At 36.4% G+C, this 25,987-nt stretch overlaps 2 protein-coding genes across 3 annotated transcripts; one reads left to right on the forward strand and one right to left on the reverse strand.

Annotated features, from left to right (window-relative positions):
• Nucleotides 1-438: 438 nt before the first annotated feature.
• LOC113670887 (calcium/calmodulin-dependent protein kinase type II delta chain) lies at nucleotides 439-15,511 on the reverse strand. Of its 2 annotated transcripts, none has more exons than XM_027187095.2 (18): nucleotides 15,204-15,511; nucleotides 15,033-15,127; nucleotides 14,357-14,416; nucleotides 11,225-11,279; nucleotides 10,558-10,623; nucleotides 10,179-10,251; nucleotides 9,933-10,035; nucleotides 9,252-9,335; nucleotides 8,877-8,971; nucleotides 8,449-8,490; nucleotides 7,703-7,783; nucleotides 7,387-7,470; nucleotides 6,584-6,632; nucleotides 4,679-4,771; nucleotides 4,210-4,285; nucleotides 3,494-3,588; nucleotides 2,729-2,843; nucleotides 439-2,420 (listed from the first exon to the last, which is right to left on the reverse strand). In XM_027187095.2, the coding sequence occupies exons 1-18, from the start codon at nucleotides 15,275-15,277 to the stop codon at nucleotides 2,303-2,305; spliced, it is 1,458 nt and encodes a 485-aa protein (XP_027042896.1). In that variant the 5' UTR covers nucleotides 15,278-15,511; the 3' UTR covers nucleotides 439-2,302. The 2 variants fall into 2 exon arrangements, with proteins under 2 accessions (XP_027042896.1, XP_027042895.1); XM_027187094.2 differs by lacking the exon at nucleotides 6,584-6,632 and adding an exon at nucleotides 6,691-6,742 and having other exon boundaries at nucleotides 15,204-15,378.
• Nucleotides 15,484-25,458, forward strand: LOC113670888 (erlin-1). Its single transcript, XM_027187096.2, has 13 exons — nucleotides 15,484-15,676; nucleotides 16,904-16,926; nucleotides 17,460-17,587; nucleotides 18,180-18,241; nucleotides 19,140-19,219; nucleotides 19,558-19,603; nucleotides 19,757-19,830; nucleotides 20,106-20,164; nucleotides 20,759-20,850; nucleotides 22,570-22,659; nucleotides 23,239-23,318; nucleotides 23,695-23,856; nucleotides 24,274-25,458. The coding sequence occupies exons 1-13, from the start codon at nucleotides 15,595-15,597 to the stop codon at nucleotides 24,307-24,309; spliced, it is 1,014 nt and encodes a 337-aa protein (XP_027042897.2). The 5' UTR covers nucleotides 15,484-15,594; the 3' UTR covers nucleotides 24,310-25,458.
• Nucleotides 25,459-25,987: the final 529 nt, after the last annotated feature.

Genomic DNA, 25,987 nt, shown 5'->3' on the forward strand with positions numbered 1-25,987 from the left:
ATACATTTGAATTTGATGAGGGGCACTTGACCAAGAATCAACCAATCACAGTGCTCGTTTTGTTAACTGAAAGTTTAGGTATATAACAAAATGAAATGTTGAAGGTGAATTGCGATGGACTGGTGCTTCATCCAGCGAGGGTAGCTTTACATCTGGTGGCTACAAGCCACGGAAATTGGGATAAGCCCTGAATAACAGGAAAGGTTGTAAGGCTCAATTTTGTCGGTATTTTCGGTAGACCTATGTGACATTTTCTTTTCACAAGCGACTAATGTGTAGCGCCACTCACTTGCTGAAGAATTTATCGACTTCGCTCAACCTCAAGATGGAGGAGAACCCGCTCGTAGGTGACAACCGATAAAGCCACCCATTTTTCTGCGAGCGTTTTTCAAAATTGTGAGCTGATTTCAGCCAAAAAGACGCCATAAGACCACCAAAGCCACGGCCATCTTTATTTAATTTGAAGCAATGAGCTATCCATCAATTACAGTTTGAATTATTTCAGCTGGCACAGAAAACTACAGTAAATTTTGCAACAGATATATAGCGCGACGTGTGCCCTCCTTCAAGGACAATCTGTCGCAATGTAAAAGGTTAAATCGATAATTAGTACTACTAGTATAAGAATTTGGCCTTGGGCACAAAATTTTTACTTGTAAAAATGCAATTGCTGTTGAAAAGAGATAATTAGATGGTCATGGAGAGATTAGGGCAGCTATATTGTAACTTAAATCCACATAGAGACTTGCGCTTTGGTCTGTTAATAAAGTGCTAAGTCCCGGGTTGGACTTGGTTTCAAAGTTACGAAGTGTACGACTTTTAGACATGTTTTGGTAAAAAGACAAGTGACAAAAATTACATTAAAACATCATGACATTCCTTACTGGATATTTGTATTGAGAGACGAATGTCCCGACGAAATTAACGGTAACAAAGACACGAACACTACAGAAAACTTGCAACCTGTCCAAAAACCTTGACGGGGGCCTCTTAAGTTGACAGGCACGACGAAATTCACGAAATATGGACAATTCCAAAAATCCTAAGTAAGCAAAGCTAACAAATTTTTCTCTCTGACTCTTGATCCTGGAAGTAAGTAAAACATGAGCGCCTACTGTAAACTACCATAATCTGCGCGTATTAATTATGTCCGATGGAAGTTGACATATGAATGACAGTTTCAAAGGCCAGCAGGTTTCATGAACTTCTAAATTGCTTAAATTCAGTTAATTACCTAAATGCAATTAATCGGTTGTCGGAATAAAGAAATTCTCAATAGAATTCCCGCTACTATTTCCTTTGTTCTGATCGGCCGTGAGAATAACCTTGGATCTGGTTTTGCAACTTGACATTCATTCGAAAATTCTCTCTTAATTACTTGAAATGTAACACGTGTTATATTAGTAGTTATAACAATGACAATAAAGATTATCATAATACACTGATAATAATAATAATAATAATGACTTACGATAATAATAATAATAATAATAATAATGATAATAATAATAAAACTGTTAAACCTTTTTAAGCGCCAAATATTTCCCTCCTACTATTGAGTTTACTGTTTATAACAGATTAATTTTGTTTTGCGCCATATAGTTTGTAATTCAATAACAAGCTAGAACAACTTGTAAAATATTTTTGTGAAGTAGTTAAACCCTCATCATACCCCAAATATTACATTTTAAAATTAAAATTCCTAAATTCAATTAAAAATTAGATTCTATTGTATCACGCAACTTTTCTTTTACCACACCTACATAATCTACATTCAAATAACACACTGAGAAAAATTCCAACATTTCCAACAATTGTATGCAACAATAATCCCTGAATTCGGGAAAAAATTAATAATAAATAACTTCCAACTGTGAGGACTCGGCCTACATTTCCATGGCCTTCATTGGAGAAAGTGACTGTTTTCATAACTACATTGCAGCATTGAAAGAAACCTATTGTTACTTTAGATAGTATTTACAACCTTGAAATAAAATCTACCAAACATCCCGTAAAATCATGACCAAAAGCTGGATATTACTACATGGTGCGGCAGAACGCAGTAATATTATTTCTTAAAATACAAGTTGACACAGTTTAAAACAAGCATTATGTTCTAGTATAAGCAACCTTTTTGCGATTCAATTTTACTAGTTTGACAAAAGTCAATGGCCATCATGTATTGCGGGCGTCCTGCGTAGTCACGTGCCACTCAGTTCGTGTATTATTTCAAAGCGCTATACGCTAAAGTACTTCCGCCATTACAATGACGTCAGGAATTACCATGTGCAGCCAACTCGTCTTAACTTTTCGGACTGCATGTCGCGTTTGATATGTGTAGATGTACGTTGATCCAATGTCCAGACTTTTTCTGCCAGACTCGTGTTTCTTCCGTCTGCCTTGTCAACGGTACACCAGCACTACGAAAGAAAAGGACGTACAGTCAATCAAAATTGTAACAAAATTCAGGAGCGTAATTGGTTTTCGCCTGCCCGATTTCAGCACTCAGTCCTATTATCATCACAAGTACCTCTAAACAGGATTTACCTACAGAAATCTATTATCCTACCAACCAACCAACCGATCAACCAACTTCGTAAGAAAGGCTTTTTCTGACAAAAATCGTTTTTTAACCTCAGAGCATTTCAATAGAATTGCATTTCTGAGATATCACGACTATTAAAACTTCTATGGGATAGATGTTTGGATTGAAGTAACCAGTTTTCACCTGCTTATGAACTGTTGAAGCCGAACGTAGCAGATACAAGCAGCTTCATCTCCTAGCATGTGTACGTGGGGCGACAAAATAGTTGTATTGACTGGAGTTGCTCTTTTGCCGAGCACTAAATAAATTGAAATAAAAAATAGGAAAAAATCCATTATTAAAGAGACGCAATGCTCTCCAAGTCCTCGAGTTTTAAATCATCAAAAGAATAATCATGCAATACTATAAACTGTCGGAGCGAGATTCATTGATAACAAAAATTAGTTCATCTGGTGTTTATAAAAGAGAGCTTCAGCATCGACGTTTTGAAGACGCGCACGGCTACTGGAAGTTGAGAGTTCTTTTCTCCTGGCGCATACTTAAGTGTTTTTCGGTGTATATCATTTGGTTTGAGATGATAAAACGAGGACCTCCCAGTTTCTGTCCGTGTCTCCAAAAAGTTCCTCATTTTCTTCCTGTAAGTTAATTTCTAAATTAAAAAAGGTCTAGAGGAAAGAAAAAAGTTTGCAAGATTTCTTAAGTTCATTCGCGTTTACTGAAACAGACCCTACAAACATGTAGCTCAAATTTGACGACATGAAGATAACAGGGAAAAATACGAATCAGTGAAGTGCGAAACTGTGATGTGCAAAACTGTGATGTGCAACACCGTGATGTGCAAAACCGTGATGTGTAAAACCTTAAACATGCTATTTCTATTTCGGGGAATTAAAAGGAAAATCAGAGAACAAAGGGAACCAGGCGAAAAAGTAAATAAATTCGACTTACAATTGTCAAAATAAAACTTGTGGAACTCTAAGCCTTCAACTAAGTTGCCATTAGATGCAGGTTCGAACGCTGTCACATGTGGATCTACTAATTTGCTGCAACAGATCAAAGCAACAACATTTACTATCACGAGCGTGGGACAAAGAAAAAATTCTAAGTCCCCATGAGGAATCGAACTTCAGACCTTCGGATTCCGCGCTCCGATGCTCTACCACTGAGCCACAGAGACTCCACGGTAAGTGAGGTCTATTACGAAGTTCATAATTTTATGACACGCGTCCTGCATACTGCTAGGATCAGCAATGTCGATAGCGCAATGTTTTTAGATAGAAATAAAAGAGATGGTAGGTTTTGAGCAAGGTAAAGAAATAGAGAAAGATGTTTTTTTCGTCTTGTCACGAGCGTGGGAACAAATCTTTCTCATAACGTTTGATTTGATCAAAGCTTAGGTAGCCAACAATTAAGTGAAAAAAATGAAGTAGGATTTACCACAATTTTCCTGAAAAGAACTCGGCCAAGGACCAGCTCGTTCACTGTTTCTTAGTCTAACTGACATTTGGAGTGTCAGTTTGTGTGGAGCAGAAAAGCTGGAAAAGCTTAGCAAATTACCAGGAGATCAAAAAGGACAAGAACCAACAAGAAACTACACAGGTGCCAGTAACAAGTGTTGACGAAAAACCTGTCATATTTTAACGGTATCTAACAAAAATAAATACCTGTAGGTGTCGAAGTCCCCAGTCGTGATACTAGTTATCAACTTCTGAGTAAGCTGAATGATGTGCTGTTCTTTGGCTGAAAGAAAATGTTCATGTAAGCTAAATAATTTAGTGACACAAAGGTAAGGGCGCAAAATAATCAATCTTGACAAAGATCTGTGACACAAATAAACATCACACAGCGCTTATTCTTGTGTTTTCATTGAATAACAACATTTTAAAATACGGTCTGAAGCAGCCCTTCCTTGAGTTATCATAGGAAGTAGAAGAGTGTTGCTTGATGAGCCCGTGAGAGACTACGAGTGACCAGCAGTTCTGACCTTAAATGCGTGCAACATTTTGAGTTTTTCGGCCTTCTGAGTAAATGCTCACAAAAAGGAAAAAAAAAAAACAGGATAAGTACGCCTTGAAACCTTAGACCATAAAGATCAGTCTTTGGATTAGATAACGGAGCATATTAATTACTAACCTTTATTTGCTGACACGTCAACCTCATGTTCATCTTCAGAATGAACCGTAAGTTCCTCATCCGATCCCTTTTTCTTACTGACAAAAGGTCGAACTGAAAATAACAATAATAAAAACTACTACTTGCTTAAAAAACAACAATCACAATAATAATAATAATAATAACAATAATAATAATAATAAAAATAATAATAATAACAGCAATAATAGGAATAAGAATGAAAATGACGAAAAAATTTTAACGAAAAAAAAAAATGAATGATAATGGTAATGATAACAATCCTGATAATGATAATGAGATAAGAAGTGCATAAGCAAAACCTGAAACGATGCATTTGTATGTTTGTGGACTGAACTGTTGTTTATCTCAATCTCATTTCACACATCATCTTGTTTTCAAGTCTGATTGAAAGGAACCAAATTTTGAATGTTTTAAGATTTGTTATTACTGGCCGATGATTCTCGACTAACTAGACTTAACCCTTTCAATTCCAAGATCTAAATATCTTTCCTCAGAAAAGTCTGTAAGACATTTTCATCACTTTCAGTGGCTCTGTAAATCGGCCCATCCGTTTCTTCTCATCACCCCCAGCTTTAAGATACATTCAAATCGACTTTTTAAGAAGAAATTCCTCTTAGGTCACTCATAGAAAGTGAAAGAGTTAGATCCTGTCAATAACAAATAACTCTCCGCTTGATTAAGATGTGAATTTCCTCTCAGGTTTTTGAAACACCACGCCCTATAACCGACACCAGTCCTTTTCTGAACTACCCTTTCCAGGACGGGATCAACCTTTTCCCCCAATTCAAGCCTTCATTTTAAGACATTAACTCAGCCCGGGGCGTGAGGGGTGAAGTCTGTCAATAAACTCATTTCTTTGAGACCAATAACTAAGTACAAACTGTCTTGTATGTTAGCAGCGCGGATGTGAAACAGCTGAGGTTCAAATGAAGAGCAGCGTGTTTGGGCCACATTAGATTAGTACAAAATGAGATGAATTAAGAGAAATGGTTACAGGGCTCACATCTTCTAAGATTTTAACATTTTATTTGAATTTAGCTGTTTATATACCATATACCACGACACAATATAACACAACCGAGCGGTCAGACCAACAGGAAGCTTTAACCGCCAGTGTACATCTTATCGCAAATGTCCTAAGCATTAAGAGGTTTTTTTTTGTTTTTTGTTTTTTTTCCTGTTTTAAAGAAGAGCCGTGTAGTTTACGGTGTACCATATGCATGTTACTACATGGTCTACACCGAGATGTGACGCTAACCTCAAAATTAACAAGTAAAGATAAGCGAACGAAAGCTAACTCCTGTAACCAAAGAAAGCTTTACGAGAGTTATTTCTCAATTGGACAATTTTAAACATTTTTAAGGTCGACACTGTAACATGCTGCAAACTAAGGCTTCCCGCCCTCGGCTCCAGTTCAACGCATTGACTGCAGGCATCGCGATTGGTCAGATGAGGTTGCTGATAGGTTAGTCTCGTTTATAAGACTCTCACTAATACGCCATTTAGGGCTGGAACGTAACACTGAGATACTAAACATGACCACAGATATGTCGCAAGTGTTCAGTATTTTACCACTTTATGCAAAGATTTATTCAGAAACACGCATGCATGACAAAAAGTCAACTTAATCTCTTAATACCTATGAAAAACTATACCATTGGGGTTTTTTCTAGGAAAAGTTTTCCTGTATCCGTTCTTACGACTTGATCTCTATTGGAAATGCGCTTCTTTATTTTCAAAGGGCTTAGAAACTTAAGCATCTCAATGGGTTTAGGTAAATTCAACTAGTAAAAGGTTTATGTCCACTAAAGTTTTTAAATCCTCTACGACTCGACACAAAATATTTACGTTTAAAGCATTTATATTTATTGTGACGTGATTTACCTGAGTTAGCAGAAAACCTACGAGCCACAATGGTTGTTAAGATGGCGCCCTGAAACAACAACAATATTGTGACATCAATGAAACTCCAAGCAGAATAGTAATTATACCTGAAGAAAGATTAAAATTACTCGTTGCCAGGATAGTGGTCAGAATTGCGCCCTGAAGAAACATCAAACAAATCTTAGTCAGGAAAGAAAGACATAAGATGAGAGTAAGAGAAAAAGAAAAGAACAAATGATTGAACAACATTCTCAGAGGGCGAATTAAAGAGAAACCCGGCCTTAAAAACAGCTTAGTGTTAATAAATTATACGGCTTTTCAAAGTCGTAACTCTCTGTTTGTTTTCTCATTTGTTTGTCCGTTAGTCTTTTTGTTATTCTGTTTGTTTACAACGGTCTGTAAGTAAAGCTTAACATTCATTTCAAGCAATTTGTATTGCTCAGTATTCTTCTCTCACTACAGCAAAATCTTCATGTGATCCCTGCTGATAAAGAAAGCCTTTACTTATCTCGGCAATTTACACACGAAGCAAAATAGAACAGATACAGCTGTGTACAGTACACACAGAACCCAATCAAAATAAAAATCAATCAGTTCCTGTTAACGAATCAACTGGAATCAAAATCAAGTTTCAAAGTCATTTAACGTTTAGCGCGTGGGTGACAATTTCTCCCTCAGATTTAATAACTCAATTTCCGTTGCGGAAAGATTAATTCCCTTCGTATTAATCTGTGAACTTCAACCATAGCTTCATTTCCTTTTGCGAAGTTCTCAGCTTTCATTCCTGAAAAAACAGCTATTACCTTAAGTTTCCTTCTAGCATTGAATTTCTTCAATCCGTCCAACGTTTCTTGTCTGTGTACTTTGGAAGCCACACGTTCACGGTTCTAAATGATGAAATTCATCAATTTTGTCATTTACACTAACCTAAATTTACCGCGTTCAGAGTGGTGGTTGTCGATCGAGTGTTGAAAAACCTAAATTACATTCACCACAACGGATATTCAGAACAAAAGAACCATCACAATAAGGTTATTAAAATTCAAAGCACAAACAGAAAGATTGCCTGATGCGCTGGAAAAGGCGAAAAACCAAACTGAAGTTGGTACAGAGACATACCACGATCCACGGATGTTTCAGCGCTTCTGTAGCTGTTATCCTTTTGGACTGATCAACGCATAACAGAGTGTTAATGAGCTCCTGTGTAAAAAAACAAACAAACAAACACAATTTCCAAATTAATAGGGAAATAAGGCGAGGACTGTGTCTCTTCCACATTGAGTAAATCGTAATCTTAAATTCTCGAATCTGACTGGCTAATCGCGCACCCATAAGCGCTCAAGTTTTTTTTACCAGAGAGACCGCGGTCCGGAATTTTTTTTCGTGCCACCCGTGGTAAGGCCTTCGCCTTCTGGCCGTCTTCTATCACAAATACTGAAAACTGATTGGCTAGGCTACTTGCTATCTATTCCGTGATGGACAGGGAGTAGCCTCAGTAATCTAACTGTTTATCATAGGTGTCTTTATCTCCTATTTCAGTATTGTGCACATGGAACTGTGTCATGACGAATCCAATTGCCACCTTATCAGTCGCTTGACTCTGAGTAAGATACAGCGGGATTCCAGCCCACTATTATTTAATATAACCTTCTAAGAAGCCTTCACAATTAGTGCTTCAGTAAGAGCGTTTCTTCGCTCGCAAATTAGTTTGAGCCCTTGAGAAGAGGTCTTGAATTAATCATTTCTAGTGCCTGACCCCTTGTAAACCTCTCGCCGGCTCGCTTTGATCAAGGCCCGTATATCGACTCACAGGCAAAGAAATACTGAGAAAGAGAGAGGGTAATGGACTTCCAAGGATCACTGACCTTTGCCTCATCTGTGACTGTATCCCATTCTGGGGATGGATACTAAACACAACAAAAAGGTTAGGAAATATCCAAAAACATTCACTTGCAAATATTATCAATGGCACCACCATGAATCAGTCAATCATAAATATTTGTCTCAACTGGATGATTTGTCGCAGTTACATAAAGTTCTTGATCTTTAATAGAAGAGGTTAAGTCCTACAATGTTTGAATTTTGCAATGAATGGATGAGCTAGACCCAATCCCTAGGAAAAACGGTGAATGCCACACTCATAAGGTCTGGATTAATTTTCCTTAGCATAAGATTTTAAATTTATGAGTCAGTTATTTGTTAATTGATCTTTAGTTTCTCAGCATTAAAAACAAAGAGACAAAACACCAATGGTTAAAATAAATAGAATACAAGCCAAACTGAATCAACTCACATCATAAGCGCCAGCCTTAATCTGAGCATACAATTTGTGTTGGTCTTCATCCCAAAAAGGAGGGTAACCAACAAGTAGAATGTACAAGATAACACCTGAAAATAAACCATCCAGTAACACTAAGTTCACAATGTAATAAGACAGAGTAAAATAAAAATAAAATTCTGACAATTTACCACATCAAGGTACTATATATGCATACAGTATATGCATACTGCATCTTTGAGAGTACATTAAGTACTATGCAGCTGTACATGACTTCTATGTTGCATCAAGCAAAGTGTCATGTAAAGCCTGAGCCAGAAGACATGTTTCTGCAATTTTAAACAAAATTCAAGAAGTAGCATTGAATGGGCTGGCATCCAATTCCCTTACCACATGCCCATAAGTCCACAGATCTGCCATAAGGCTCCTTCTTGAGGACTTCTGGAGAGAGATAACCTGGTGTTCCTGCAAAACCTACAAAGGACAAACAATCGCAAAATTAAAACCAGTCTAAGAGCACCTGTACAGTGTTTTAAAGAGTTGCATTCCCAGAACGACTTATGAACGTGAAAATTACTGGTAGCCCCTGGCATTGTCATCAGATATTTCTGCAGAACAGGCATCAGTAAGTAACACTCAGGATTAAAGTTAAATTTTAGTGAGCCAAAGTCAAGTGATTTAGTGACTGTTGTGTTGAATAGGTGTGTGGAAAAAAGCCTGAAGTGACTGGACTTTACAGTAATTATGAAGTATGTCACTCAAAATTAACATCCACCAAATTCCTCTCTTCCTTCTAGTTTGGTGATTACAGTCTGATAGTCCAATCAAACATTTAACAGCCCTATACTTTGAAACTTTAAAAGCCAGCTCATTAAGAAACCTGATGTAAATAACATCAAAAGATAATTACAAGTAGCTTGAAGTAAGGTACTAATGAGGTTTAGAAATCTCACCTCACAGAGTCTGTGGCTTCCATTGTGTTCCAAATCACACATGATTTGCTCCACACAGGGGTACAGAGCGTGTGCATTTACCCTACACCCATCTTACCTATTCACAACGGACACTTACCATACCAGCCATGTTTGTCACCATCCACCTCAATAGCTAACCCAAAGTCAGCTAGCTTGACAGCTGCACCTTTTTCTTTACTTGCAAGAAGTAAATTCTCAGGCTACATATGAGTACAACAAAATGAATAAAATCAAATCTAATTTTCATATATGCAGCTCATGAATCAATAATTGTTGATTTAATAAAACAAACAACCTTTGTAAATAATCATTACAGTTGATAAAGAAGAGATAGAACTTATACCTTCAAATCGCGATGAACTACATTATTGTGATGGCAGTGATGAACACTTTCAAGTATCTGCTGTATGCAGTGACTTAAAAGAGAAAATAAAGGGAATGTCAAAGTTTAATTCTAATATACAGTGCATTGTTCCACTAAATATCCTCTCTTCTCCTAGAGATTATTTCTTGATCTGATGAAAACTTTCACCCCTTGGGTATTTTCATTTATAACTTTACCTTTTTTGATCTTTATGTAAAGTATTAATTTTAGAAACATTTTTCCATTATGTTTGTCAATATTGGTCACTTTTAATGGTAAGGAACCTTAGGAAACCTTTTGCAACTCTTAAAATAATTCACTTATGCCACCTATCAATTAAAACAGAAAATATTTCTACCTTGCATCAGCTTCACTATAGTATTCCCTTGCAACAATGTCTTCAAACAATTCTCCTCCTGTTACTCTGCAGTACAAATAACAATCTGTTAGAATGCATCATGATTAACAACATCAAGCACCATGAAATGCAATTCAGACTAAGTTGACAACACAGTATAGAAATATGAACAGTGGTAAGCATCTCTAAGATTCAGGTACCTTTAAACTCAGTCATCACATAAGCCATACTATGGCAAAGAGTACTATAAGTAGATTTGTCACCAACTTGCTGTCTCATCCCCTTACTCCCCTCCCCATAAACTTTCTTCCCTTTTTTTTTTCCAATTGCTAAACACCTGGGTTATCTGAATGGTGTATAATGCACACAATGTACAAGCTTCTACTAGTCTCAATTATCATTAATAGTAGTGTTCTCCAGAGGCACCAGCAACAGGTGTTTACACTGGGTTCTCTCTTTGAAAGCACCCATACTTATATCAGACAAAGCAGTAAATTACCTGCCTGAATCTAAATTAAACTCACACCATTTTTTAATGGCTGGACACTAAAAATCCCTGGAAAACACTTGTAAAGCTCCTGACCATTCTAGAGTCTATCCTCTATTAAAGAGGCACCATTATTCAACAACACAAAACAGATATTGCATTGTAGGTGTCAAGACTTACAGGTCAAACACTAGATAGTGGTATCCTTCTTCTGCAATGCTAGCATGAAGTCTAACTGTAAGGATATGAGACAAAATCAAATTAAACTGAGGCTTACACTGCCAGATCGTAAACAGTTTACAAGACATTGCAAAGTGAGTGCTTAATTAAGACATAAAATTTTATAGGATCTTCAATCAAACTCAAACAAATTCTCAAACATCACTTAATCAAGTCAAGGTCTTTTCATCATCCTATGAAACAACCATGGCAATAATGCCTCCTTCTAAAATATCAACTTGATGAGCCTTAACTCAAAAAACAAGTTCCATAGCCCCTGATTTTTACATGTAAATATCAAATCATAAAAAGAATAATTATGAAGATGTATCTCCCTGTAGAGTTCCACTGTAAGAATCTGTAAGAATCAAATAAGCCTAGCTTTTCAGAGCCACCTTAATTTAATGTAATTTATGCCTAAATCAATATTTTGTTTGTGAGAGAGGGCTGGAAACATAAATTCTGATAGCTTTCATTAAAATAGCATACTCTCTGGACTGTTCATTACATTTCTGAACAAGTCATAACCAATAAAAAACACTCTGCTGCCCATCCCACACAATAAAGTGTCCAAGATAATACGGATCAATTTGACCATTTAAAGAGTCGGACAAAAGTTGTGCTGTATATCACCTATAGGCAAGAATTATTTTTCATTTACCAGGAACAGCAAATAGGCTTGAATTATCTTTTTGTTCTGCATTCTAAAAATATAAATCCTTTAATTGGCTTTCAATGTAAACTTATTAAATTATTTCAGGTTACTTTGCTTATTTTCTTATGAAAACAGCTTTTCGAGAGCTAAGTAAAGAGTTAAGTACATGTGATGGTTGAAGAACAGTTCTAAATCCATGAAGATGTACATGTACCTTGTAAAGATAAGATCACCCCAATCAAAACATTTCTGACATACTTGCTTTCAGATAATCACAATCACTAAATTTATTTATTTACTAATGCTGAGCAAATGTCTGTTTGCACTTTACAACAAGCATGAAAAAGAAAATCATTCTAAAAAGCACCTTCAATAGACATAAAAAACAAATAAATTAGAGAACATCTTTAAAACAGCATACATCCATGTCCCTTTGATGAATAATAAACAGCATAAAGTCACATCCCATATGGATATTGACCTTTTCATGACACATTGCTCCCTTTGAGCTGAAGACAAATTTTGACATTTCCTTTGACATCTGGGTCACAATTAATAGCATTATCATGCTACAAATACAAATGTACATATACTGAATGAAAGAATTTTCAACTAGTAGAAACTGACTCTTAAGAAAAATGAAATTAATTTCTTGTTCTTAAGGTATTTCTTGCTCTCAGGGAACCCAAATATCAAGTAGGACAATCCTCTCAAGAAGAAAAAATTAATCGTATGATTTAAAAAAAAAAAAAAGATTTAGCAAATTAATGGAAATGAAGGTCAACTAATTTGCACTAAATAAAATAGTGCTAAAAGAGAAAAAGAAAATAGAGCAAATTGCATAATAAGTGCTAATTACTTTGATCCTATACCCATGTGTTACCTTTAATCTTGAAACATTTTATTTAATCTACAATTCTTGATGATTAACATGAGTATATGTTTTCCTATAAACCTTTCTGATCAGCCCAAACATTCTGCCAACATGGCAATAAGATAGCTTAAAACTCATCCTAAACAGACATCAGAGAGAACTTCCATTTGCCATATTGTCCCAAGCAAATGAAAAATTATTAGGAAATTGATGGACTGATCCAACTTCATTAATTACACTCAATTTGTCTCAAGTTTTGACGCCTTCCTCTACCCGCCTAATTTTGGTTCTCAATGGTTGACAGATTCAGTCTTGCTCTCTCTCTATCAGTGACTCACATGCACACATCTCTTGTTCAATATGCTTCCTATGCGACGTACTACCTATCAATTATTTGCAAAGAAGGAATTAAAAATGCATCGGATTCGCAGAGAACAGCATTCATTTATGTAAATTCAATAAATAAATCTATAAAATGTATGCGCAGCACGACGCTTTTGATTTATTGGCTGCTGAGACAAAAGTCAGCTCAAAGAAAACATGTATTTTCTCGAAATTTTACTCATCATAAGTTTTCGGAATTCTCTCCCACAAAACGCAATATAAAAAATGAGTGCAAAATGATGTAATGTTTGAAATTTGTTTCACATGACATATCGAGTTACTCTTCCCGCGAAATCGATTCATGAGCGTCAATTGTCTTAGGAAAATATGGAAGCATAGTATTTAGAACATTTATAATTACGAGACGACAAAAGGAAACAATTAGGTTCCACCTTAGCTACAGAAAAAATACTTCTTTTTATCTTCAAAAACAGGAAAGAAGTTTTTCTCGTAAATTCGGATAACCTGCAGCTGGGTAAAAGTTTTTGTCTCACTAAATTAAAAAGCAATCAACTCCACCACCTCCGCAAACCGAAAAGAGGAATCTTATCTGAAGCAGAAATCCAGACAGTTCTTGCCGATGTAAATTTGTGTCATAGCTCAAATTAACAACTACGGAGTCGTAAACCAACGACAGATCGCTACCGTGCAGGGCTGCGGGGTTTGATGATGATGAGTGGGAAGTCATCACAGTTTGACATGAACAACACAAACGAATCAATAACATTCAAATTCACACGCCTCCGACATTATATAAAGGGAGAGGCTTTGCATCTTCACATGCAAAAACTTCATGTTGACAATTATGAGTTGTTTCTGTCTCTTAGCGAGGGAATTTCAACATATCACCTCTTAAATAGAGTGACTTGCTGCCGTGCGCACCGCTGATGACATGTATTAAATGTATTTTCTGTGTTTATACAGTTGTTGAGCTGATCGCCGTTTGAAGACATTTAAGCCGCTGTTCGTCTAAAGGCGTAAAATGGACCCGCGAATAAAATTACGGAAGACTTCTAGAAAGTCACCCGTCCAGAAACAATAGAACTCTCTGGCTAACATATATATTTAGAAAATTATGCATTACAAAGAACATTTTCAAAGTTACAAGGATCTCAATTTGTGAACCTTCCAATTTCCTTCGCGTGATATTTACCGTAATTTAAACCTATTCCATACCCACCAATGTTAGGATGCTTTAGTAGGCGGCATATCCTGGCTTCTCGTTCGAGCTTCTGAAGATCTAATGAATGAGGAGTAAAATATATTAGAGAAGTTATCTGAGTAAATATCAGAGTGTAGAGCGCGCACAGGTGAAATCTACGCGGACTCTCCCACTGTGAAGTGATGTTTGGCTCTTTCTGGCATTAAAATATTTAATTCACTCTGGTCAAACTTTCGATCGACAGCAACATCTGGTTTAGATTTCGATGTATCATTTATGGTAGCCATTTGTCCGTGCTTTTCGAAAACTAATACAAAGTATATTCCCAAAAATACACCTTGTAGGCGACCTCTAAATAACATAAACAATTTCCCTTTGAATCATTCCTCATTTGAAATATTCTTTACATCCTTGAAAATAAGAGACACGTTCGAATTCAGTAGATGCGAAAGAGTAACCTTGCCACAGCAATACAAAAAAAACCATAGAAAATAAGTCGTTTCCTGACAAATTTATTTCTTCGCTCTTCTAAGTAGAGAATCCCGAAAAGATTCCAAATAAAATTTGCTGCAAGTTCATTCAAAAAATTAAAAACAATTTTTAACTTTAGTACCTCGCCTTTCGATAACAAGTTCATAATAAAAGCTTCAATTCTAAAGTAAATGTGAAAAAAAACCAAATCCGGTTTTCTTACCTCTGGATGATAATTTTCTGGTGTTGATAATTTTGGCGGCATACTCAAGTCTCGTCTCCTTATGAACACATCGACGAACAATACTGAATGCACCTCTGCGAAGGACAACCGTAAAATAAGAATAAATTCTACAGCCACTTCCAGTGAAAGCTGATCTGCAGAGCTACTTACTTTCCCAGTTCTTCCTTTAGCTCGTAGGTCTCGTGAAATGCCTGCTTCGAAACCGGAGATGTACTGCCCGCCATGTTTGAAGACCTCTCAACTTTGTTATTCTCTTCAATGATTGATCGATTGTACCAACCAGTATCACGTGACCACGCAACCTCTTCGACCTCGACGCTTCGCTTTTCTACAATCCTGCGGGTTTTTCCTATTCAATCGATAAAAAATATCCTCCAGAGCTTACACTATGAAAATTGATAAAGACAATAAGCAGGCATGAATATTATTTGAATTTCAGGCTAATCAGCCTGAGGCTTGAAATGTCGCGAGAGGACTAGTACCGCGTTAGACACCTTCACTCTGCATAGCATCACGGGAATTCTTTCCTTCTGCTTTCACAATGGCCGCCGCAGTTGTCACTGGAATAATCCTTGGACTGGCTGCAATGTTGTTCAATTTCTCCGTCCATAAAATAGATGAAGGTGAGAGAAGAGTTCGAAACATAAAAATCAGAGATTTTGGTTGCATTGAAAAATGCATTTCACATGATTTTGTCCAGTTTCGTTTTGCTTTTTCAAGAAGCCTCATTTGAAATCAGCACGTTTTCTTTGAAGGCCCGAAAGAATTGCTATTGTGAGGAAATTATGTACTTCTAAGAGATTAATTTCCCCTTTTTTTTGGTTGAAGTGGCGCATATCAATGATGTACTTTCTTAGCTAATAATGATACCGTATCGTAAGAGCTGCAGGAGAGACGCTAAAGTATCTTATCATTCCGACTCGTTTCCTCTACAGCTGAGAGTTTTATTCTAATGCTTAACGAAAAATGCAGTGAAGATTAGCTTTACCCTCCCGTCTTCTCTTAGCTGACTGAGTGCGAATTCTATTAGCTAACAGAGTATAATTTTAAAATTTGCTGTAATTCCAGAGGGAAATTAATTATTATTCACAAGCTTAAGCTAACAATGCAGGTGGTTTGCCAGCGTCTATGAATTAATAAGTAGAAATGAAACAAAGAAAGCAGAGCTAAGCACGTAGCATGCAATTTTAAAGAATGAGACAATGGTGGTGTTAACCCTTGCTCTTTTATTATATTTTCATACCAGTTTACTGTGTTGTCCTTCATACATTCCTCATAATCTCAACTCTGAGAGTTTGGTGTGAAATCAACTGATGTTTCACAGCAGATATTTTATCATTAATCTCATTATCTCTCTTCGTGACATTGTATTGTTATTGTAAGAAGAACTTCCCTATGTAATACCTGGTAGCTAAGGGCTTTAACCAGTAATGAGAGTGTAATAAACAATATAGGTGAATTCATGAATATCAAATGTGCCAACAAAAAAAATTAATATTCATGCATTTAATCTGCATAAAATCTGGCAAATTGGTGGTAGAGAATAATTATAGTGTGTACCATACATTGTGTTTTTAGAGCCTTTTGATATTTAGAGGAGGTTGAAGGATCATACAGAGATGCGAAAAAACATGGAAATTCCCAAGAGTGTTTCTCAGTGCCTAATTGATAACCCCCAGTGTCCCCTTCCCCCCAAAACATTTATGTCTTCATTAGATGATTCCATATTGATAAGCATGGAAAATTCTGAAAGAATACTGTGTTTTGGTGATATTTTTAAAGGCAGGCATCATTGTGACTAGTGATATTCTGTAAAACCTCACTAATTATTTGCTTTTACCTTATTGTAGGTCATGTTGGAGTTTATTATCGAGTGAGTTCAATAATTCCTCAAATGCTCATTGGAAACCCATACAAGCACTTCGTACAAAAAACTTCATAAAAATAATTTAAAGTGTTTTTACTTGCTTGAAGTGTTGATTATGCTGTTCTCATGCTTAGTCAGCAATTTCAAGCTATTTGAGAAATTTCTCCATTAAGGGATATGACAAGCTTATCATCTTTCCTAGTTATGAATGGAGAAATTTCTCAAATGGCTTAAAATTGCTAATTTAAGACAAGAACAACTCAAGCAACACTTCAGGCAAGAAAAAAAGACCTTTATATATTTTATTAAGTTTTTCAATACTTAATGCCTGTATTGGCTCTCCATGACACAACCAGTGTACATGCATCCTAATGATATGTGAAATATCATATGTTAAAACTAAATGGACAAAAATAAGAACCTTTAGTCCACTTAGTGCTAGTGTTAATATGGCTTCTGCTAATTAAGGTAGAGAGTATCATTTGGATATAACTAAATTTATTGCCATCTCATGACTCCTGTTACTATTTGTCTCATAGGGTGGTGCATTGCTATCATCAACCAGTGGACCAGGATATCACATTATGATTCCATTCTTAACAATGTTCCGTTCAGTGCAGACTACTCTGCAGACTGATGAAGTAAAAAATGTCCCATGTGGAACAAGGTTGGTAGAATTGTTAAATGATATGCGAACATAACTTAATGTTTAAAGGAGGTACGTTTCTAAAGAAACTGTGGTGCTGGGTTTGTGGGGGAGTATAATAAGGCGATTTGGTTTTATCCACTGACTTGACAAAGTAAACTGGCCACTATGAGGAGTTTTTAAGCTGACATTAAATGTCAGCTTAAATAAGGGAGGACTAGCTCTCAAAATATCAGCTTAGAAACTCTTTTGATCAAACCAAATGACTTGATGTTTGAACTGTTAGTGTTGTGTTTGGTTTGTACAGAAGGTACATAGTCAACATAAGGTGAAAGAAAACTATTCAAGTTCAGGGTAAATTCAGGGATTTATGTTGAACCACTGAAAATTGAAAGTTTTTTTTAGAAAGTCAAGAATAGAGAAAGGTTGGTGAGAAAGGCACCTGTCCACCTATTAATGCCATCAATGGCAGGAATGAGTTTCAGTGTTTTTGATTAAACAATTTTTCTAGCAGTTTGAAAAGGACATTATTTATCTTTCAGTTTCTATGTTGTTTTTTTTTTCAGCCTGTAATATAAATGAGTTTTTGAGACTCTTTGAACTTTTGTTGCAGTGGAGGAGTTGTCATCTATTTTGATCGTATTGAAGTTGTTAATATTCTTGAATCTTCATCAGGTGAAAATTTAATTTTTTGAACTTACATTATAGCAATGTGCTTGCCATGTTTGATCAAGGACTATCTCATTTCCTTCTCTAAAATTATACCCTGTGGGGGGAAAATTATAAGCAGAATCTCAAAATGGCCATAGTGTGACAATTATTTTCTTGAACAGGAAAAATAATTTGCAATCGCTTAATAAGAGCCCAATGTATTATTCAAAAACAATTTGTCACCCCAGGCTAAGAAATTGTTGTCATGTAATCCCCCTGTCAGAAGTTAGTTTACACAAACTTGTATTGATCATTATTATCAATATACGTGGCCAAATAGAAAATCGGCCTCTTCAAAACACACGCTCAGCGGGCCGCAAAAGACTGACAGCGGGCTGCTAATGCATTATCAGCCCTACAGCTGATTGGTTCTTGCTTCATCATCCGATGGATCATTTTAAGGTTAACTTTGTGATATGCCTATTATTTATAGACGATTTTAAGCATTTTTTCGGTAATTTTCAATAAGTTCACTGGACTGAGTTGATTCTTTAATAGCTTGTTCAATCAACACTTACATGATGATTTGAAGTGACTTTGAATTCGTCATTCACTTAGCTTGTATTATTAAAACTTGCATTCTTGATATCATTTGGCCTTGTTTATTGATAATAATGATAATGACATGACTTTTTTCGGGAATATTGTTTATTTGCGCCCTTGTAGTGTCATTTGCGGCCCTCGCACTTTGCGCTCAGGCCGCAAATGACACTACGCGGGTGCAAATAAACAATAATTTTATTCCCTCAAAAAGTCATGTTATTCCCTTATTATCAATTGGTAATTCAAAGTTCATGTAAAATAGAAATGGCTTGGAAATACCCTTTTAACTTTGTCACATTTTCATGTTTTCTTTTTTCAGTATTTGATATTGTCAGAAATTACACAGCAGATTATGATAAAGCACTGATATTTAACAAGATACATCATGAGTTGAACCAGGTGATTCTTATTCATATGTTTACTTTAATTGTAGGTCAATCATGTTTTAAATAGAGCAAATAACTTAATATGGAGTATATGAGCTTGAAGCTGTTTATTTAATCTGTATGTCAGTGTATGGCTGGCTACTGAGAGGCATGGTACTTCTTTTCTAGAAGCTCCAACATTTTTGCAGCCAGCTACATGTACCTGATGGAGATGGCCATCTCAGCAACCCAGTTATAGGCCTTTGCTTAATAGGGTAGAATGATGGTCATTTATAGCAGCATTTACCTTTTACCAGCTTCATATATTCAAATTTAAAGAGAAATTTCTGACTTTTACTTCAATGCTCTCAGTTTTGCAGTGCACACACCCTCCAAGAAGTTTACATAGATCTCTTTGGTGAGTTCACAAGATTAACTGACAGAGTTATTCATTAAACAATTTATCAATAATTAATTTTTAATATCAGTCTTGGTTATTCCAGACAGTGTTTTTGTTCGCATGTTAATGTTTTTACCGTGCATTATTTACTACTTATGTATTTGTCACCAGATCAAATTGATGAGAATCTGCGTACTGCCCTACAGTTAGATTTGTTAGCCATGGCGCCTGGTTTAAGAGTTCAGGTCAGAATTAGAGAATTTGGTTTAAAGATAGTAGTGACATTGACAATAATAATATAATTATGATCATACCTATAGTATAGTCATCATTTTTTATCACTGAATGTTACGGTAACCCCTCATGGAAAACTGAAGTACTCTGATCCATGGCACCAATACATTATACACCCTGCTTTGGAGAAGCAAATTGGAGTATTTGTTTTATGACATATGTTCACTGTAACTTAAAAACCAATTAAAATCACATTGGATAAGCTTAATGTTTGTCTTTGCTTTAGGCTGTGAGAGTTACCAAGCCTAAGATACCTGAGAGCATAAGGCGTAACTATGAAGCAATGTAAGTCAGCAAAAGTTAGTGATTACTCTTTAGAATGATTTTTCATGTGAAATTTTTCTCATAATTCACAGTAGATGTCTTAAATCTCATTTATTCATATGATCAGTAATGACGGTGCATATTTGTCCCAGGAGTATGTAAACTATGTAAATTGTTTTCACATGAAGATGACCATATTTAAGCAATGAGCATTACATAGCATCTATGTAAAGGGCTTTGATTTAGTGTTGTAAGGCCAAAACCAAAGTCATTGAAAGGCCTATTTACAGCAAAGGAGAATTCCACAAAAGAAGTTAGAGTTTGCACTTGGGTCAAGTTACCCGTTCATCTTTTTTTTTCCTACATGTGGCCTGTTTAGCCAGAGCTTGAATAATCCAGGTTTCTGCTGTAATTCACTTCTCCCCAGGATGGGATGCTAGTTCACAGCATCTTACTCTTAGGCATCTCATTAGCTTTCTCTGAAAGTTTGCCTGTAGTACCCATTTTATGCCCTGCATTGGATAGAGGTCCTGTTAGAGTAAAGTGCCTTCACCAGAAACACGACACAATGACTCAGCTGCATCTCAATCTTGTACATTTCCTTTTTACTTGTAGGGAAGGGGAGAAGACCAAGCTGTTAATTGCTCAACAAAAACAAAAAGTGGTTGAGAAAGAGGCAGAGACAGAGCGCAAGAAAGCTGTTATTGGTATTAAACATTTGAATTCTCTTTTAAATAGAACAGATTATAACTTAAATAATACAGCATGGTTTCTTTGTACCTGTAAAACAGATTTTTCCCATCTAAATGAAAGGTGTTACTCAATGTTATTAATGATAAAATCGCTAATTTTTGATGGATCAGCTCACAACACAATGACTTATTCAACAGGTGTTATAACATAGCTAGTAAATTTGTCTAATCAAATTCAATGCGTGAGCGTGCTCCATATTCGTACGTCAGCTAACAAATCCTTCCAAAAAAAAATTCTCCATCGAGTTGAAAATGTTATAAAACAATTGGTTCATACGTCAGCTGTGTTTTCATCGAGATATGAAGCACCTGGGAAGTTTGGAGAGCACTCAAGAAGCTAGAGTTGCTCTTGGCTATGCCTCAAACAACTCTTACGCTTCTTTCATGCTCTCCAAACTTCCCGCGTGCTTCATATCTCTATGAACGCACGCTGATGTAAGAACCAATTGTTACCGTAATTTCCGGTCGATTACCCGCGGGTAATCTGTTGATTTTGCATTAAATCCGCGCCACTGCGGGTAATAGGGAGGTGCGGGTTATGTGACAATTTTAAATTCTTCTGGAAGTTGAATTGAAAAAATTTCTCACCTACCTGCGTTTCCACCTCTCAAATGAATTTTATTGTATCAAAAGTGCCACAAAGCGGCACGAAAACATGATGCCAACTCGAGTTTATTTCACGCATAATTAGTTGCGTGACAAACAAATTTTTATCGGCACGCGTGAAAACAAAACCTTGATGGTGACAAAAATAATCCAAGGATATCCGGCGCATCAGTAACAAATTTCCAGTTTTCACTAGCTTGAGCTAAAGAGAATTTTCCCGTTTTAAGGGACTTGTTAGGCCCAGTAGAACAGGAGATATCGATTTTTTTGAGAAATTGCCGACAGTAATTTTAAATCCCAAATGCATCACCAGAATGTTGAAAATAATAGGTGCGAAACTTAACTAATTTCGCGCTGAAAAAGTATTTTAACGACAAATGAACAATGGATATTGCTCATTACGCTCCTACATGCTATAAAAAGGTAACTGACTGAATAAGAATTATAAACCTCGATCATTCGCGATAAGTGTATCCACGAGTCACCAATTAAGTTAAAATGCCTGCTGTGAAACGCCCACGTCACAGTTTTACGTTTGATTATAAGCTTAGAGTAATAACTCTTGCCGATGAAATCGGTAATAGAGCAGCAGCAATAATCAATCAATAAAGTATAAGCTAATATTGACACAGAATTGTGCACATGTCTGAATCGAAAGACTGAAATGTATCGCCTTAATGTCACGTTTTCGCCACCGAAAAAGTTGAATAACAGCGTGCGGGTTATCCACCGGTGCGGGTAATCCGTTGACTTTTTTTTCGCCGTATGCAATAATCGGCCGGTGCGGGTAATCGGCCGTGCGGGTAATCGACCGGAAATTACGGTAATTGTTTAACCTTTTTCATAACCAAAATCCAGGCTTATTGTGCTGTGTAGCAGCTATTGTCATATCCTCTCTTGGGTTCGAACTTAACCAATGATGTTTAAAGTGGCTGCCTGATAAAGGCAACAACTCCAAGAATGGATGCCATGAGGGTTTTTAAATTGCATTTCCACAAATCAGCTAACTTTCCTTTCAATATTTTGCCTACAAATGGTTTTGATTTCCTATTTGTTGCCATAACTCAGAGGCTGAGAAGGCTGCTCAGGTATCCAGGATTCAGTTTGATCAGAAAATAATGGAAAAAGAGAGCCTTAGGAAAATGTCAGAGATTGAGGGTAGGTTGTGGTGTTGTTGTTTTTATTTGTCTCTGATTGTTTTTTGAGTTTGTTGCCACATTGTATGTAAGTTGTGGATATTCCTGTGTCAAGTGGTTGTGTTTCTTGAATTTAAAATAGGAAATAACTTTATCAATCCTTGTTGTCAAGTGCACTGAAAATTGATCAGGTAGAGGGAATTTTTGGTCATGAATAACATATGACAAGAAACTAACGTACAACTAGTGGGACTTCATTGTCAGTAAAATGGGCTTATTACTTTCATTTTTTTTAACTGTTAATTGTTCTTTCAAATTCCTTGATTTCTTTTCAAGCAACGTTGCATCTTTGATGTGACTCGGCTGTAAGAGGTACCACAACATTAGATATTGATCCTGTTGGCCAGCATACAAATATTATAAATTTATTTCCAGGAAGTATCAATAATAATAATGATGGCTGCTTAGAATTGTTGCTTATAGCTTCGATAGTCATGGTTAAGAGGAGTGGAGAGTTTGGGATACTATAACTAAAGTTTTTGAGAAATGGCCCTTTAATTATTAAGGAAGATCTTGTACATTTTGCTGTTTTGCTCTGTAGATGGGGCCCATTTGGCTCGCATGAAGGCAAGAGCTGATGCTGAATTCTACACTGCAGTTAAACTCGCAGAGGCCAACAAGGTAAATCCGATGTTTACATCTACTGTTTGTAGGTACACTTAGCAAGGATTACAGCTAGGGCAAAAATGACCACAGGGGTGAGATGGAAACTTATTAAACGCGGTCAGAGCTGTCTAAAATATTTTTCCTTTTTCAACCCTTTCGTATTATGGCAGTTGTAGCTATCGTCTTTACTAATTCCTTTTTTGCTGAAGATCACTCTCGGGATGTTCCTTCTAAGTATATTTGTGTTTTTGTGCATGAGACCAAAGGTTGTCTTGCTGAGAGAATTGACTACCATTGCTGTTCAAAGTTGAAAGGAAACTCGAGCTAAGTTGCAATTCCCGTGTACTGTTTTTAGCCAGTTTACATACAGTTGTGTTCCATTTCTCCGCAGCTAAAACTCACACCTGAATACCTGGAGCAGATCAAATTCAATTCCATTGCATCAAATACAAAGATATTCTTTGGTCCCAGCATCCCGAGCATTTTCCTCGACAGTAAAATACTTAGTCAGTCCTCTTCTTTAGAATCTGCCGCCAAAGATCAACAGAACACGGTAAGTTGGTGATCAAATTGAAGTCGTTTCTTCTCGGGTTAATCACTCTGGAATATGTCAGAACGTTCACTTAGAGGCTGTTAAACTAAAATCCGCGTGTATGGTACGTGACAATACACTGAGCTTAAATCGATGACTGGAGTAATGCAAACTTTTTGTTGTAACGTACAGATTTGTGCTAGGATCTGGCCTGATAATCCACCTAAACAAATATATAAGCCCTGCACAATTTAGTTCTCTTAAAGCAAAACACTCTCTGAAACTGGTACGGAAAGAATGAGAGACGGAAATCTGCTCTTATCTGTCTTACATATACTGTTGGTGATAGACACTAAATCATGTAAAGTTTCCATGTCTTCACATGAAATTTTGTTGATCACTGAATTGCCGTTTGTTTTAACTTCTTATCATCAACAGGAAGACGAAAAAGAGTTGAATGAAGGCTCTCTATAAGGAAGACTTGACGAAGGAGTCGTATATGGCAAAGGAATCACTGTAGAGCGTTGGAGTTAATCTGTATTGGTACTGTCGTAAATGGATGGACTTATCTAATAACGAGTAATCGCTGGAGAACATTGCACTTATTCAGTGTTGGTGCTTTCGCGTTTAAACAGACCAGTTTTGTTTAGCTTTTACCGAACTCACTATCGTCACATAAAATCTCAGCCACAAGCCGGAGATCTGAAGAAGGAAGCAGCTTCTTTAGGTTCATGCATATCAATTTGAAATGCGATTGTGAGGTAAAACCTTGAGGTTGTAAGAAAACCCCCATGCTACGATCATTATAGATTTATCAGTCTGCAAGATTTTAACCAATTCTGGCGAGTTGCGATCACTCCAGCAAGTTTTTCTTGACAACTAATAAGTGCACATTCTTAGGATAATTGTTCGCCATCTAAAGTAGTTAGAATACCAATCAAAAAGAACTCAATGGAGTAGAATTTCCCCTATATCTTTTACGACAAGTGTCGTTGTCAAGTCTAACTCATCAACACTGAAAATATTCTCCCCTATCATGAGTGTTTGTTTTTTCAAGTAAAAAAATGTCACCTTAGCTTTCTAGTCTTATTTTCCTAGATTCTAAAAGTACCCAATGTTGGATAAAGGTCAAAGATTTCTGTGGAAGTCACAATCAATATGTTTTGGGCCACACTCAAAGTCCTTTTTGCCCGAGCCGCTAGGAAAGGGTTCGAATTAGCTCTGAGAAGGGCCCAAAACATATTTATGCCCAAGAACAGAACGGTATTACTACTATTATCAATTTTGGGAGGCGTCGAGAAAATAAAAACTGGAAAAAAAATCACAACCAGTCACGGCTCTCACCATAGTTCACAAAGGTACGTGAACAATTACGCGAGTGTATTTTAGACCGCAAAAGTCCCTATTTTAGCTCGCAAATGTGCTACAATGCCCCATAATTAAGTGTAATAATTATTTAGAATTCTTCGTTTTACCCCTTCTGGACTTTTTGGTTTCTGTGTTATTAATGCTGTCTTTTGTGTGAAGAAATTACAGGGTTAACCAGGCAAGTGCACCTCATTTCTTAGGAACCTAATTGACATGAAATTAAATGAAAATTAAAATTTGAAAGATTTGTGGAAACTGCCTTAACGTCGTTGTATAATTTACACACCGATAATTATCGTCGGTCCATTTGTAAAGACAATTTTGTTTAGGTCAGCGAATTTTTTTTGTTTTTGTCCACTACTCTGATAAAATTGTATGCAGAAAGGGAACCTCTTGTTGAAAAAGCCGAGGATTAATCTGGTCTGGCTTGTAGAATGCATCTTATTATAAATTTTTCTCGAGTTGCTCCTATTGTCCAGTGAAAGGCATGTGATGTCAATTTGTATTAAGTGTGAAGTAAGGGTCATAGGGGAAAATGGGAAACGAAACGATTGCACGATTCGAAACGATTTGTCACATCAGAACCTTACAACACCAGTCTTTGTTGTTTGTGTGTTACTTAGAGGCTTATTAGGGGTTAACAGTTATCTCTAAATTTTGGAATTTTTATAATTACGCACGAAAATTTGAAATAATGGTAAATTCGAATCAAAGGACACGAGAATTTTTAAAACGAAAACCTCGTGTGAACACGGAGCCCTGCTGTTCTTGAATCTCTCAAATA

Source organism: Pocillopora damicornis, chromosome 2 (genome assembly GCF_964200805.1).
Source record: "Pocillopora damicornis chromosome 2, jaPocDami1.2, whole genome shotgun sequence".
Classification (NCBI taxonomy): domain Eukaryota; kingdom Metazoa; phylum Cnidaria; class Anthozoa; order Scleractinia; family Pocilloporidae; genus Pocillopora; species Pocillopora damicornis.